The 15,625-nt window shown below is 46.8% G+C and overlaps 1 protein-coding gene across 3 annotated transcripts in view; it reads right to left on the bottom strand.

Moving 5' to 3' along the window:
- Window positions 1-15,625, bottom strand: part of FRMD5 (FERM domain containing 5) — a 94,806-nt gene that overhangs the window by 10,728 nt on the left and 68,453 nt on the right. For all 3 annotated transcript variants that reach the window (XM_083184456.1, XM_083184455.1, XM_083184454.1), the window contains exons 9-13: window positions 6,711-6,774; window positions 5,285-5,376; window positions 5,108-5,182; window positions 2,393-2,461; window positions 1,309-1,415 (exon numbers count right to left, since the gene is read on the bottom strand). In XM_083184456.1, the coding sequence (XP_083040582.1) occupies window positions 1,309-1,415; window positions 2,393-2,461; window positions 5,108-5,182; window positions 5,285-5,376; window positions 6,711-6,774 (407 nt within the window). The remainder of the gene's footprint in view (window positions 1-1,308; window positions 1,416-2,392; window positions 2,462-5,107; window positions 5,183-5,284; window positions 5,377-6,710; window positions 6,775-15,625) is intronic.

The raw sequence follows: 15,625 nt of genomic DNA, 5'->3' as shown, positions 1-15,625 counted from the left end.
GACGTGCTGCTGTCAGTAGGGTAGGCAGTGGCGTAACTATAGCTCCGCAGCCCCCGCGGTGGCGGGGAGGCGCAGAGAAAGTTTGGGCGCCGGGGGTCTGCGGGGCTATAGTTACCCGCTGCTGTCTCTGCCGGTACCTGCCTGCCGTGCCCGGTGCCATCACGGTCCCGACTCCCGTCTCTCCCAGCGCTGGCTAGTGGCTCCTGCTGCGATAATGAAAACGAACACTTAGAAAATGTCTGCCCCCATACTGCAGACAGTTTTCTGTCTGCAGTATGGGGGCAGCCATTTTCTAAGAGGCTTTTCATTATAGCAGCAGGAGCCACTAGCCAGCACTGGGAGAGACGGGACCGTGACGGCACCGGGCACGGCAGGCAGGTACCGGCAGAGACAGCAGAGGGGGGGGGGGGGGGGGTGGCGAGGGGAGGGGGAGTGGGGGCGCCCAAAAAATTTGCGGTGGGGGGGGTGGGGCTCAAAATTCGTAGTTACGCCTCTGAGGTTAGGGATGTGTTGCTGTCTGCAAGGATATGACGTGCTGCTGTCAGTAGGGCACGGATGTGCTGCTGTCTGCAAGGATATGACGTGCTACTGTCAGTAGGGCATGGATGAGCTTCTGTCTGCGAGGATATGATGTGCTGCTGTCAGTAGGGCAGGGATGTGCTGCTGTCTGCAAGGATATTTTGTGCTGCTGTCAGTAGGGTAGGGATGTGCTGCTGTCTGCGAGGATAAGATGTGCTGCTGTCAGTAGGGAAGGGATGAGCTGCTGTCTGCGTGGATATGACGTGCTGTTGTCAGCTATCAGTAGGATAGCAATGGGCTGCTGTCAGTAGGGCAGGGATGTGCTGCTGTCAGGGAAGCTGCAATGTGCTGCTGTCAGGGAGGCTGCAATGTGCTGCTGTCAGGGAGGCTGCAATGTGCTGCTGTCAGGGAGGCTGCAATGTGCTGCTGTCAGGGAAGCTGCAATGTGCTGCTGTCAGGGAGGCTGCAATGTGCTGCTGTCAGGGAAGCTGCAATGTCTCTGTGAATGATGCCAGTGGTTACAGTTGTGGAGTGATACAGCTGTGGCTCTGTGATGGGGTTTAGGAGACAGTTGCAAGTTCAACTGTGCGATTGTTGGGAAAGAAATGAATGGTCATGTGATCTAGTGTGTCCAATCATGATTTCTGGCATTATAACACACCTTTATAATCCCTGTAAGACCACACAGCAACCTAGGTGCCAATGTGGGGGGCTGAATTGCAGCAGGGAAACCATCTATGGCTAGTATTGGGTGAGAGGCAGGATGAATAATTAGAGAACCATATGTACCTTCCATGATTGATATGTGCACAGCCCTCCTGCGTGTCCGGGGAACACTGCTCAGCCGCAGCCCGTGGCTAATGGAGGGACAACTTCGGCTTGGTACCATCCCTGACCTGTAACACATGGTCAGTTTCGTCAAAAGCCAAGAATGGTCCACAAAAGTCAGACATGATGGTTAGAACAATGAGCCGGATGTAATGATGCCCAAATTCAGCGGCCTATGCAGGACGCCAGCCAAACTTTTTTTAAAGGAGACAATCTGATTGTCAGTGCCAACAATCTTAATACAGATATAAGGGGTAATTCAGACCAAATTTGTACGGTGGTCGATTATCGATACACTGCGCATGCATATGGGCTACAATGATCGCTTGCTGTTTGCAAGGTGATTGACAGGACGTAGACATCTAGGGGTGGTGATCGGCAATTTAGTGCTAAGATAAAATGCACATGCCAGAATAAATGCTAGCCATGCCTAGGAAAATGCAGTCGTGCCTATGCGTTTTAGGAGAAGGTGTTTGACGTCAGCAACAGGCCAGATATGCCTGTATTTATCGCAGACGCCAAGTAAAGGTGCCCATACACTATTGCGATGTATTGCAGCAGTGTATGGGCCATCCGGCCCCCCCGAGCCGCCTGGGACCTTACATCGCTTGTGGTCCTTTCGCATGCGACCCAGCTCCCCGCTGCCAGGAGGGGGGCTGACCTCTGGCTCAGGTTCGATGAGCACAGAACTGCACATCGGTCCCGATGGGGACATCAAACACATCCGATTTGGGCCGATTTCTCAACCCGATCCATCGAGATCAGGTGAAAACGCGTATTACTTTATGGGCACCGTAAGTCTCTGGCTACTCTGCGCCTGCAATGGAATGAGTGAATTATGAATGATTTTGGACATATTCGCACGGGATTTTACTCTAGCGGGGTTCCATTTATCTGAATGCTGACCGCTGCGTAGTCTTGTGATCAGGTGGGAATTACCCCATAGGTAAGTCAAAAAATACCATTTTATTCAAATGTCAGGGTATATCTATAATAAACTAACAGAATTTGAAAAGACATATGGGTATGCATGCTACAAAGGTACCTGTGAATCTCAGGGGGTTCCCTCTTGATTTTAGCGCTCGATTCCATTACTTCTTTGGCAACTCGTCCACTAGAGAGAGAGACAGGTTTTTTAAAAATAGAAGGAGGGGAAACGAGAGTGAGGTTACATCGATGTTGTTGTTAGAAATACATTATCAAGAGGGCAAAATACCTAGCAAAGGACCATGGAAGGGTGACGTACACTCTGTGACTATAAGGCAAGGGGACAGGCTGGTGCGATTTAGGGGATGATTTGATTAGATGCATATAATGCAAACACGACGCATGGAAGAAGTGTACTAGCATCTGTACATTGACTCTTGTGATAGAAAAAGGATTTTTTTGTGTTGAGCTTGGTCCCTATGCGTATTTAAATGGATCACAAAGTTATAGTTGGGTAATTTTACTTGGTGATAACGTATATATACAGTGCAAAGTAAGACATCATGATGCCAAACAGATATACATTATGAAAAGAATGCAAAAAATAATAAAAAACAAAGAATAAAACAATCCAGAGTGATACAGTAGCGAGTGCTAGTGTATGTTCATAAACAGTACCAGAATCTCCAAATTTGATCGACGGGCTTGTAGCCAGTCCTGTCAAACCTGGGAGATCAGTCTCCTGGTTAAGCTGGATTGTGGGGGTATGCTCGTCCTCCTTAATTCAGGGGGATGAGGTTTGTCCAGAGTAAGTGTCTTTATCTGATTGCGGCGTCCCGCAGATCAGATGGTGGATGGTTGATTGCAATTTATTCGGGTACCCCTTTTAGACGTCAATATGGGTGTCTCGAGTTTTCGGGAGGGGGATGGGAGGTGCAGTATAGGGGTGCCAGTACGTTGGGAATGTCCAGTATGGTGCGGTGCTGCACACGTGTGATACAATACAGTGTGCCGCAGCCGCAGTGATCTGGACTGGTTCCGGGTGTAAGAACAGCAAGTGGATGCACGTCGCCGTAGTCAGGTGGCTGACTTGTGCGCCGTGTCCTCTGTGCTGCCTGGGATCCCTCCTGCCTCACGTCACCAAGCCCCGCTTCCTACTTACCGATTCTCCACGATTGGTGCGTCTTCTGCTTCGCTCTCGCCGACGGCTTCTGACAGGTCACGCTGACTCTTCAATCTCTGCTGCCGGGAGATGGATGGTATGCAGCGCGGGGTGATCGTCCTAAAGTGCTTCTCAGGGTATGTAATTCCTCAACGCGTTTCTGCTCATTAGAGCCTTCTTCAAGGAGGTTGTTTCCGTCTGGGCAGAAACGCGTTGAGGAATTACATACCCTGAGAAGCACTTTAGGACGATCACCCCGCGCTGCATACCATCCATCTCCCGGCAGCAGAGATTGAAGAGTCAGCGTGACCTGTCAGAAGCCGTCGGCGAGAGCGAAGCAGAAGACGCACCAATCGTGGAGAATCGGTAAGTAGGAAGCGGGGCTTGGTGACGTGAGGCAGGAGGGATCCCAGGCAGCACAGAGGACACGGCGCACAAGTCAGCCACCTGACTACGGCGACGTGCATCCACTTGCTGTTCTTACACCCGGAACCAGTCCAGATCACTGCGGCTGCGGCACACTGTATTGTATCACACGTGTGCAGCACCGCACCATACTGGACATTCCCAACGTACTGGCACCCCTATACTGCACCTCCCATCCCCCTCCCGAAAACTCGAGACACCCATATTGACGTCTAAAAGGGGTACCCGAATAAATTGCAATCAACCATCCACCATCTGATCTGCGGGACGCCGCAATCAGATAAAGACACTTACTCTGGACAAACCTCATCCCCCTGAATTAAGGAGGACGAGCATACCCCCACAATCCAGCTTAACCAGGAGACTGATCTCCCAGGTTTGACAGGACTGGCTACAAGCCCGTCGATCAAATTTGGAGATTCTGGTACTGTTTATGAACATACACTAGCACTCGCTACTGTATCACTCTGGATTGTTTTATTCTTTGTTTTTTATTATTTTTTGCATTCTTTTCATAATGTATATCTGTTTGGCATCATGATGTCTTACTTTGCACTGTATATATACGTTATCACCAAGTAAAATTACCCAACTATAACTTTGTGATCCATTTAAATACGCATAGGGACCAAGCTCAACACAAAAAAATCCTTTTTCTATGTACCATTTAACAGGAAGGCACAGTCAGACCTTCTAGTGTTTTGCAGCTAGTCCACAACAGTAACACTTGGTGCGCAGGTATACCACAACCTTTACATCTTGACTCTTGTGATGTAAACAACTATAATAATTAGACCAGACCTACCAATAAAACAAAAAGTGGTATTTGCCATGTTACTACAAAACTATCTATACAAGCTATTTAGCCCTTTAAAAATTAAATGGGAATAAAATGGGCATAGTCTTCCTTGCAGCAATGCAAAGTGAAATGTAAATGAAGTAATATGAATGGATGTCCGCAACAACATATCATACAACTTCTAATGACGCGCTTCGCCTCGCCCTACATTTACACTCCCCCTTCCTTCACGTTTTCCCTTCCCAGGACTATGGAGCCATAACCTACAGACAGTAAGAGGTAAATCATTTCTTTATTTTTAGAATTTTATTAAATGTACCACTAAGAATCTAGCTGCAGAAAATGATGAATACACTTTTGGTGCGCATACACAGTATGGCAATATGTACCTCACTCTTAAGAAAGATCTTAGAACAATATGGAAATGTTTACCACAGACTACCAACCTGTATCTGAAACGGCTGCCTTTGAAGAACAAGTTACTGCTGGACACTGTGCGCACCTGGTTGGAGTTCTCTAGTCTACACAGAGAATGCACAAAAGGAAAGCATTGAATATCATTGGAAGAAGGCTTGGTAGAATGTTCACGAATAGGCGCATGGATTAGGAGACTGAATACTGACTTATAGAAGGACTGGTTCTCCACACCACATTTCCACAGGTGTTTGCAGGCCTCGGGAGTGGGTGCCAGGAAGGTGAGTACTAGGCGCTTCTCCTATGAATACAGGATATTAGAATAAGCCTCACGGAGGTACCAGTGTTTCTCTTATACCTAATTTCCCTGAGCTGAAGAGTACAAATGAAGTCACACATGTCATTACTACGGACTAATGTAAGGTGCCTCTGGTGAGGGAAGCCTACAGTATGACAAGCCTCAATCTATCTGACTTAAATATACAGTAGCCCATGTACATTATATATATCCTGACTGACTGGTATATATATAGGGCCTATATGACTGATGAATACACACACTTTAGGCTAAATGTACACACAAATACACTTTAAGAACATCCCTGGATTCACAAGTGTTACACTGCTGCCAAATAGACCCTCAGGTATCCTGCAGACAGATAAACACCAGATTTGCTCAAAGACTCATTTATGAACTGATCCGTGCTAGTACACGGAAAGCACGCCCACAAAGCAGCGTGTATGGGCTGCTTTAGAACTTGTTCAATTTAACTGAAACTGGAGGGAGAGGTTTTGATCATATGGTCGACCTAAAGATGGTCGACATTCATTAGGTTGACACATGTCGGGTCAAACAACAGTGAAAAACCCAATGTAGACCCCATGTAGACCTTTTGACTGTTGACCTAGACCCATGTCGACCTTGCAGTATGTCGACCTAGTGGTGTCGACCTAATGTCTTCTTTAGGTTGACCAACTGACCATATCCCGGAGGGAGGTAGGGCCACGGAAAATATAAGGAAAAGTGACTTCACAGAAAGGGTAGTGGATAAGTGGAATAGCCTCCGATCAGAGGTGGTAGAGGCTAAGACAGTAGAACAATTGAAACATGCTTGGGATAGGCATATGGATATCCTTACAAAGAAATAAGGATCAAAAAGATTTATCCCAAGAACTCATCATTTGATACAGAACTTGTTTAGGCTTATCCAACATTTTACGTATCAGTCTGGACCTGTTCTGACTTAGAGAAATGTAAACCTGACTCTTTAAAATAGCGGTGCACTTCTTACCCATTGGTTCATTCCTAGGTATGGACGTACCTATATTATGGCTGTGTATTTGTGTGTAACACTGTACTATTTAGACTGATAACATATCCTATATAAAGCACTGTGTCATATGTAGGCGCTAGATAAATAACAATATATAGAATAGTTATGTATGTATACACATCAGTCAATCAGAAGAGGTATATATCAATTAAAGTACTAGTCCCTAGTGTTCAATTTAATCAAGCAATGTAAAACTTCCAGTCAGTTAGTGTATATATATTTATATATCAGCTAGTCACCCTGTATATATACCAGTCCATTTGTATATACCAGTCTGTCAGGGTATATATTGACATTTTACCTCCTTCTCTCTCACATATAAATGAAAAGTTTTTCCTTCAAATTTCATTTTTGTGGCATCACTCCTGAAATAAAACAAAAATAAATAAAAATCACAAAGACTTCCACAGGGATAGACATAAGGACAGGACATGTACAAGTACAATGTGGATTTTGAGCAAGGAAGCAGTATGACATTACAGAAACATAGGTAGGATTGGGGGGGGGGGGGTAGTAGGAACACAGATAGAGTAAAAGGATTATTTCCTGATGAGGTTACTCCTAGGTAGTTTTCTTATTAAGGGGTGTACACACAGAGCAATTCTTATAAGCGATTTTGACTACATAGTGAAAATTGCTTAGTAGGTTAGACAGATCGCCATATAATATCGCTTATTAAAAAAGAGTGGTACTTGTGTAGTTTCACAGCGGCAGTTACGTAGTCAGCGTAGCGTCCCTGTCAGAATCAGCGTAGTGTTCCCACGGCCAGCGTAGTTAGCATAGTCAGCATCCCTGTCAGAATCAGCATCCTGCACCCAGCGTAGTCAGTACGTTCGCGGCTAGCCAGAGCTTACGTAGTTAGTGTAGTCAGTCAGTGTTACGCAGTTAGCGTAGTCAGTCAGTGTTACGCAGTTAGTGTAGTCAGTCAGTGTTACGCAGTTAGCGTAGTCAGTCAGCATTCTGTCACCACTTATTACATAGTGTCACACAGTTAGCATGTAGTCAGCATAGTCCGTATGTTCGCGGCTAGCCTGAGCTTACGTAGTTAGTGTAGTCAGTCAGTGTTACGTAGTTAGCATAGTCAGTCAGTGTTACGCAGTTAGCGTAGTCAGTCAGCATTCTGTCACCACTTATTACATAGTGTCAGTTATGGCTGCCGAAGCATTAATCATCTTTAACCTGCCGCAGACGGAGGAGGAGTCGGTGGAGTTTTTACAGCGCCACCACTTGCTGCCAGAGACACAGACCTGTGTCAATGGGCATCCTATGAGGCTTAATGTAGGAGCAGATGTAGCGCTGCCACATAAGAAGCTGTGGCAAGAAGGTCAGTCTCCGGGCCGCACAATGGTTTTGCGGATGTCACCTGACATTACTGACCCTTCTGCGCTTCATATTTTCTTGGGTGGAGGAGCTGACAAGAATTACATTTTGTGAGCGCCACCTAATGATTTCCAACAAAACCTCCATGATTTATAACAACCTTATGTGGGAGGCGTGTACCCTTGATTTGATGTCGCAGCCCCAATGCCGGATTGGCGGACCGGGTAAAATTGTTGAGGTGGACGAAAGTCTGTTTGTCCAGCGCAAAAATCATGTTGGACGTGTCATGTCTCAACAGTGGCTGTTTGGTGGCATATCCCGTGAGACAGGTGAATGTTTCGTGACACCAGTGGGCAGCCGTGATGCCAGCACCCTGATGTCCGCCATCCAGACGCATATTGAACCGGGTACCACCATATACTCAGACTGTTGGCGTGTGTACAACACACAACGACTGGAGCAGGTGGGATACCATCATGCGCGGCTCAACCACCGCTACAATTTCGTGGACACTGGGGTTCATACCAAAATATTGAAAGGCTGTGGGGCTCATGCAAGTGGAGGAACAAGAGACAGAGGGGCACTGCACATCAAAACCTTGACTCCTACCTGCAGGAGTTTATTTGGCGCAAAACCCTTGGTGCAGAGAATGCCTTCATGCGCATTTTACACGCACTAACTCTGGTCCCGACGGCCGACAAACCACTTCCGACACAAATGTTGACGCAGCTGCATTAACATCAGCTGCATTTAAAGGGAATGCAGAAAGTGAAGAATGACTGTTTTTAGAGTATGGGCCTGTTATTTGCTATTATTGAACATTGTTCATTGTTTTTTTCTTCTTTATTGTTCACTAAAATCCAGTTGGCAGTTAACACATGTCGTCCTTACTGTTTACTGTGAGCCCTGCGCGGGGATGCGTTACGCGTCCTCCCGACCTGTTCACACCCCCACTTTCCACGTCGGCATGGAGTTGATTTTATGTAGCGTGACGAGTGCAGCGAGCCCCGCGAGGGGATGCAGAACACACGTCAAGTAATCTGCATCCGCTCGCCACGCTTAGGGCTCGCCACACTTTATAAACTCAACTCTACGCCCACATGGATAGTGGGGTATGAACAGGTTGGTAGGACGTGTAACGCGTCCCCTTGCGGGGCTCGCCACGCTTCGGGCTGGCGTGGATAGTGAGGGTTCGAAAAGAAGGCATTTGCCAGTATGTAACATGGAGCGCTGGCAAATGTGTCTTTATTGTGTATGAGACGCACTTGTGCCCGCACCCCTCTTTGTGCACGAGACGCAAGTGCTACGAACCCCTAACCCCATCTCCCTGAAGCGAACACGGGCAGGGTTGCCGTACCCTGCCGCAAGAATTACTGAGAGGTGCAAGCGTCTGAGATGCATCTCAGGCAGATGGAGCGCCTCTCCGCCGGTGCCCTCATGATCGCCTCTCCACCGGCATCCGCCAGCGCAGGGGATCTGGCGGTTACCGGCGTTGTGTGAGAGGCGCTCACTAGGCTTGCCAGGGATGCCGGGGACAGAGCTGCAGCTCGCGGGGACAGTACGGTGACTAATCTGCCTGATGGGGACACTACGCTGACTACGCAGGGCTGCTGCGGGGACACTACGCTGACTACACTAGGCAGCCATTGGGCTACACTGACAATGTAGTTTAGGCTGCCGCCGTGAAACTACACAAGTACCAAAAGAGTTGCCAGGCAAGAATATTTTGACTAGATCGCTGGCTGTCTAGTCAAAATCGCTGCTATTCACTGCTGAGGGAGATATTCACTAGGCGATCTGCAATTGAATACCAACCAAGTATGTTAATTCTAGTATAGTCAAAATCACCCATAGATAAAATCGCCAAATCGCTTAGTCAAAGTCACTCACTAGAAAAATTCATTCCGTGTGTACACCCCTTTACACCCTTCACTGTATGTCAGGACAGTCATCAAATTAAAATACAATCTACAGAACATTAGTATGACCTCAAATGCAGCCATAAGGGGTCTATGTACTAGGCCTTGGAGAGAGATAAAGAGGCGGAGATAAAGTACTTACCAATCAGCTTCTTGAGGGGCCCATTTATCACGCATCGCATTTTCAATGTGAACTGGGTGCATTGTTACCGCCCAGGATCGCACTGTAAAGTGCAATCCTATTGGCGGGAAGTATCACCCCTGACGCGCAGGGACAGGGCTTTGCAGCTGGATGGCGATTTCTCCACTAATGAATAGTACAGTGCCGCGGATAGCTACTGTGCAGTATGTGAAGAGCCATCACTATTCACCGGCCACCTTTGCTTCCACTTTTTAACTAATTATGCTAAGTAGTCGCTCAATCAGCCCCATGGACTCGTTGGGGTAAGGTATGCCAAGCTCAGCTCTGTAAGGGCGGCCTAAGCTCGGCAAACATTTAACCACCAAGTCAATCAGGTTGAAATTGCATCTATGTGGCATAAAAAAAAAATGCTAGTGTGTATTTCGAGATCTCTCATCTCTTGACTTATACTTTGTCTCTGAAATGAACACTAAATCTGACCCATAATGAACCACAATAACTTTTTTTTTTAATTCAATAATTTTTTATTTGATTTTTCATTGCAGTTTACAACTTATACAAAACAGCAAGACATTGACGTGAAAACAAAAGAAGGAAGAAGTAGGAGGACAAAAGAGAATTACAGCATGTATTGGTGGAGTACTTTCTGCTCCAGATTGTCAGCAACAAAAGAATATGTAGAGGCAGCGTGGCTTGAAGTTACATTTGTTACCAATAGTTATGTATACAGGTATACTAATCTGGCAGTCATTTTGACAAAGAAAATCTGTTGTTAGTTATAGTATGCACAATAAAGAGTAAATAAAAAGAACAAAAGGAGAAAAACTAAAATAAATCCCGAACAGTGTGGCTTCACTCCCTGGTTGTGCACAGTTGAGGTGGTGCACCTGGGCCTGAGTTTCCCTCCCGCTCCGTCACACCCATCTCTCCCCCTCCCGGACGGGCCACAATTAAATAATGATTATGTACATTACTGCCTAGACAGTAGGTTGCATAAGAGGTGAGTCTATCCATGGATCCCATATTTTGTGATATGTTCTCTCAGAGGTCCTGGAAGCATATACAAATTTTTCGTGCCTGACCACTGAATTGGTTAGGGAGAGCCATTCCCTCTTCGTGGGGCCCTCTGGAGCCATCCATTTCCTAGCCACACACACCTTGGCCAGAGTACAGAGATTGACCGCGTATCTCATCATATTCTTATCAAGGCTATCCACGTCCATAAATGATAGGATACAGAACCTCGGGGTGAAAACGTCCCGAGGGATGCCTGTGGAAACTATTGTAGTGATTATTTCTTGCCAAAAGGTAGACAGTACTGGACAGCTCCACAGTAAGTGCCAAAATGATCCTTCATGCGACTTGCATTTGGGACATATAGAGTCGTTTCTACCTCCCATTCTACATAGCCTAGTGGGGGTCAGGTATACCCTGTGTAGTATGTATAGTTGGATCTGCCGGTATCTGGAGGATGTGGTTGATATGCGGGGGCTCCCCAGGGCCGACTCCCAGTCCTCCCCCGAGATCGGACCGACTTCCAGTTCCCACTTGGCCTTCAAATGAGGCAGACCGGGGGCATGGTGTGCTGTCAGAATGGCTGCGTAAAATCTAGAGACAGCCCGGGAGGGTCCACCAGACACCAGCAGATTTTTAACAGGTGAGGGTCTGAGTTCCGGATGGCTCGCAGGGAACTGCGCCTGACATGCATGGCGGAGTTGAAGGTAGCGAAAGAAGTGCGTGTTGGGCACCTGGTATTCATCCCTTATCTGCTGGAATGATTTAAGTGTGTTATCGGAGTAGATTTGGCCAATTGTGGTAACCCCCCATGTAGCCCAGACTTCACGGAGTTGGAGCCCCAGCAGCTCGGGGAGTGCTCTGGTGCCATCTAGGGGAGTGTCTGGATCTATCCCGGTTGCCGACAATAAGCGACTAGACTGTCGCCATATCATAACCGCTTGCTTAAACAGTGGCATATCTATTAATTTAACGTTGTCGCTTAGTAAGACATGTAGTGGGGACAGTCTAGGTAGGTTTTGTGTAACCAGCAACGAGGGGAGCCCAGCTGTAGTACCCTCTCCAACCCAGTTCAAGAGATGTGCCAATTGTGCTGCGAGGTAGTATAGCCGGAAGGAAGGGACCGCCATGCCCCCATCCTCTCTGGTCCGCGTCAAAGTGTGTAGTTTGATACGGGCCCTCTTACCCGCCCAGATAATAGAGGAAAGTAGGCCATCTATTTTCCTAAACGTCTGTAGGGGTATATACGTCGGGGCATGTTGTAGTGCGTATAGGAGCTTAGGCTGGGCTGTCATTTTAATAAGACTTATTCTCCCAGAAACTGTCAAGGGCAACTTGCCCCACACCGAAACCCTGGATTTTAGGTATGTTAGCTGTGGTTGAATATTTAGTGGGATATATTGGGATGGGACATTGGATATATAAATCCCTAGGTACTTAAAAGAGTCTACCCATCTCAGTGGGAGCGCGATGTCAGGGGTCTCCGGGATATCGCCTCTAAATGGGAGCACACAGGACTTGTCCCAGTTTATAGTAAGGCCAGAGTACGTACCAAACAAATTGATAATATCTAAAAGTGGGGGCATGGAGGTAGCGTAGTTGGAAATAAACAGTAAAATGTCGTCTGCATACAGCGCTATTTTTTCCTCTAGGTGCCCCACCCTAAACCCCGCGATCACCGTTGAATCTCGTATCAGGCATGCCAGGGGTTCTATTGCGATGGCGAATAGGGTGGGTGACAGTGGGCACCCCTGCCGGGTACCCCTGCCTAACTCAAATGAAGACGACATATACCCATTTACAGATACCCTGGCCCGCGGAGAGGCATAAAGCAGGCGAACCCACTTGATGAAGGCAGGGCCAACACCAACTTTGGCCAGGGTGAGCCAAAGGAATTCCCACTCGATTGAGTCAAACGCCTTAGCGGCGTCTAACGAGACCACTATAGAAGTATCTGCATCTCCGCGGGGGTTCTGCAAATGGGTAAACAGCCTACGCAAATTGATCATAGTCGACTTGCCCGGCATAAAGCCGGTCTGGTCAGTGTGTATAAGCTTAGTGATCACGGTGTTGAGGCGGAGCGACAATATTTTAGCGAGGATTTTAATGTCAATTGGTAGGAGGGATATTGGCCTATACGATTCTACAAGGCATGGATTCTTATCTGGTTTTAGCAAAACCACTATAGCAGCCTCCATCATAGACTGAGGCAGGGAGCCATGGGAAAACAGCTCATTGTATAGTTTTAAAAGAGTAGGGGCATAGAAGGAAATGTGTTTTTTATACAAATCTATAGGAAGACCATCCAGGCCTGGTGCTTTACCAGCCGGGAAGGCCCTGATGGCCAGTTCCACCTCCTCCACCGTGAGGGGCAAGTCCAAAGTCTCCTTATCTGCAGGGGTCAACGTAGGCATAGCAATTTGGTCCAAATAGCGCTGCATGGCAGGTGTGTCATGCGTCAGTTTAGAGCTATATAGCGTTTGATAATATTTTACAAATTGGCCGGCAATCTCCTGGGTTCCAGTGTGGACAACTCCCTGTGGGGAAAGGATCTCGCATATGGTGTTACTGTTTCTCTCTGAATCTGCCAGCCGGGCTAAGTAACTGCCAGGCCTATCTCCAAAGGCATATTGGGAGTGTTTAGTATATAGAAGTTTGTATTTGGCTTTGTCCCCGAGGCATTCCAACCATGCCTCTTGGGCCAAAAGCCACTCTTGTCTAGATGAGTCAAGGCCATCTTTCAAATAGGCAGCCTCAAGCTGTCGGCAGGCAGATTCCAGTTCATCCTCTGTCTTTTTATAGTTTTTTTTAAGGGAAACTATCTTTTGGATTAGTGAGCCTCGAACATGAGATTTAAAGGCGTCCCATATTACCGTGACTGGAGCGGTATCTTTATTCAGCTCTATGAATTCTTTCCAGGCGGATACTAGTTCCACCCCCTCACCCATACCCACCAGCCAAAACTTGTTCAGTTTCCAAAAAGACTGACCCCTATCACCTCCCAACTGTACATCAAGAGTTAAAGGAGAATGGTCTGATATGCCTCTGGATTCATATGTAATGGAATGAATTTTAGGGAGAAGGGTTCGGGACACCAGAGCCAGATCAATTCTAGAAAATGTGGAGTGGGTGGGGGAGAAGCAGGAAAACTGCCTGGTGGTGGGGTGTTTATGGCGCCAAGCGTCGACTAGTCCCATACCTACTGTCAGTGCACTGAACTGTCTATGACCAGCTCTCCCTGAGGTCCCCGTAGCGCGGTGCGTGTCCAAATTAGGGTCTAACACATTATTGTAGTCGCCCACACTAATGATGGGCACCTCTGGAAATTCAGCGACAAACTCTGCAGCCTGTTTAAGGACTTCAGCCGAGTAAGGGGGGGGAATATATATAGCCAGTAGAAGTAGGGGAGTGGAGTGAACAGTACAGAGCATCAACACATATCTACCCCATTTATTAGTCTTCACTCGCTCCACCTTAAAGGGGACATTCCTGCGTACAAGTACTGCCACCCCCCTAGATGAAGGTGTGTGAGAGGAGTGATAAAGCCAGCCTATCCATGGTTTTTTTAGGGACATGACCTTCGTGCCAGTCAAATGAGTCTCCATCAGGCAAATGATGTCAGACTTGTATTTACGGATTTGATTAAGCACCAGTGTGCGCTTGATTTTGTCGTTAAGACCCCGGACATTCCAGGATGTAATTTTAACTAAATTAGGAGCCATATTTTAACTGAGTAACCATAGTCATATAGTAATCACCTGCACAAGAGCAGTCTCCCGCCCGCCACCTCTGTATGAAGCATAGCGTCACCCCACCAGCTGTAGATATATACAATATTTTGAGAAAAGAGAGATAAAAGAAAATGGAAAAAGGACAATAAAAGTACATAGATAGAAAAAAGAAAAAACACACATGATGCATTGAAAATAACTTGCATCTAACCCATCCACCCCCCACCCTGCATGTCGCTCGAAACTGTGACATACTTGGATCCCTAACTAACAAAAATCCCCTTATGTGGATAGGAGAAGCCTATCCACCCCTTTTTTAAATATTAACCATATCAATTGAACATAAACAGTAAACGGTGGGCAAAGTATACAATGACTATCAGGAACAGTGAGCACACAGTACCCGCTCACATTTATACATACGCTCAGTTGTCATAAGGTTGTTTCTGTTGTGGCGCAGGTGCCGGGCCCACGATCTCTACGTATAGTCCAGTATAAATAGTCCCAGCAGCAACATTCTCTTTTAGGGCGTACAATGATGAACAGCCGGCAGTTTATGAATCATCCAGCACGGCCCGCCTGGCTGGTCTTGTAGTGTCCAACCACGCAGATGCCTCCCTCGGATTGGCGAAAAATTTGGATTCCCCGTCCACAATCACCTTCAGTCTTGATGGGAATAACATGAAGTATGGCAGATTTAGCTCCCTCAGTCGCCTTTTAACTTGTGCATATTGGGCTCGGCTCTTCTGCACCTCCACCGCAAAATCCGGAAATATAGACACTCGGTGACCATTCCACATTAGTGGGCCTTTGTTGCGGTTGACCCTTAGTACAGTGTTTGGACACTGGGTTTTTATTTGTCAGGACAGAGAAATCCGACAAAAAAAAGAAAGAAAAACGCTTTTTGGGCGCACTCTTTTATAATTGAATTAAATTAGATAATTAATACATAACTTTTATTGAGACTTTATTTAAAATAGGATGGCACAAAGGGTTAATTTAGGATTGAAGATATTAAAATGTAGTGTGATCCTTGTACTAGTTTAGTTCAAGGAAAATTCGCAGATTGGTCACACCTTTTAATCTGTCA

The sequence above is a fragment of the Crinia signifera genome, chromosome 4 (assembly GCF_055691185.1).
Source record: "Crinia signifera chromosome 4, ASM5569118v1, whole genome shotgun sequence".
NCBI classification, from domain to species: Eukaryota; Metazoa; Chordata; class Amphibia; order Anura; family Myobatrachidae; genus Crinia; species Crinia signifera.
The sequence above is the reverse complement of the archived record's forward strand: the minus strand, read 5'-3'. Positions and strand labels throughout refer to the sequence as shown.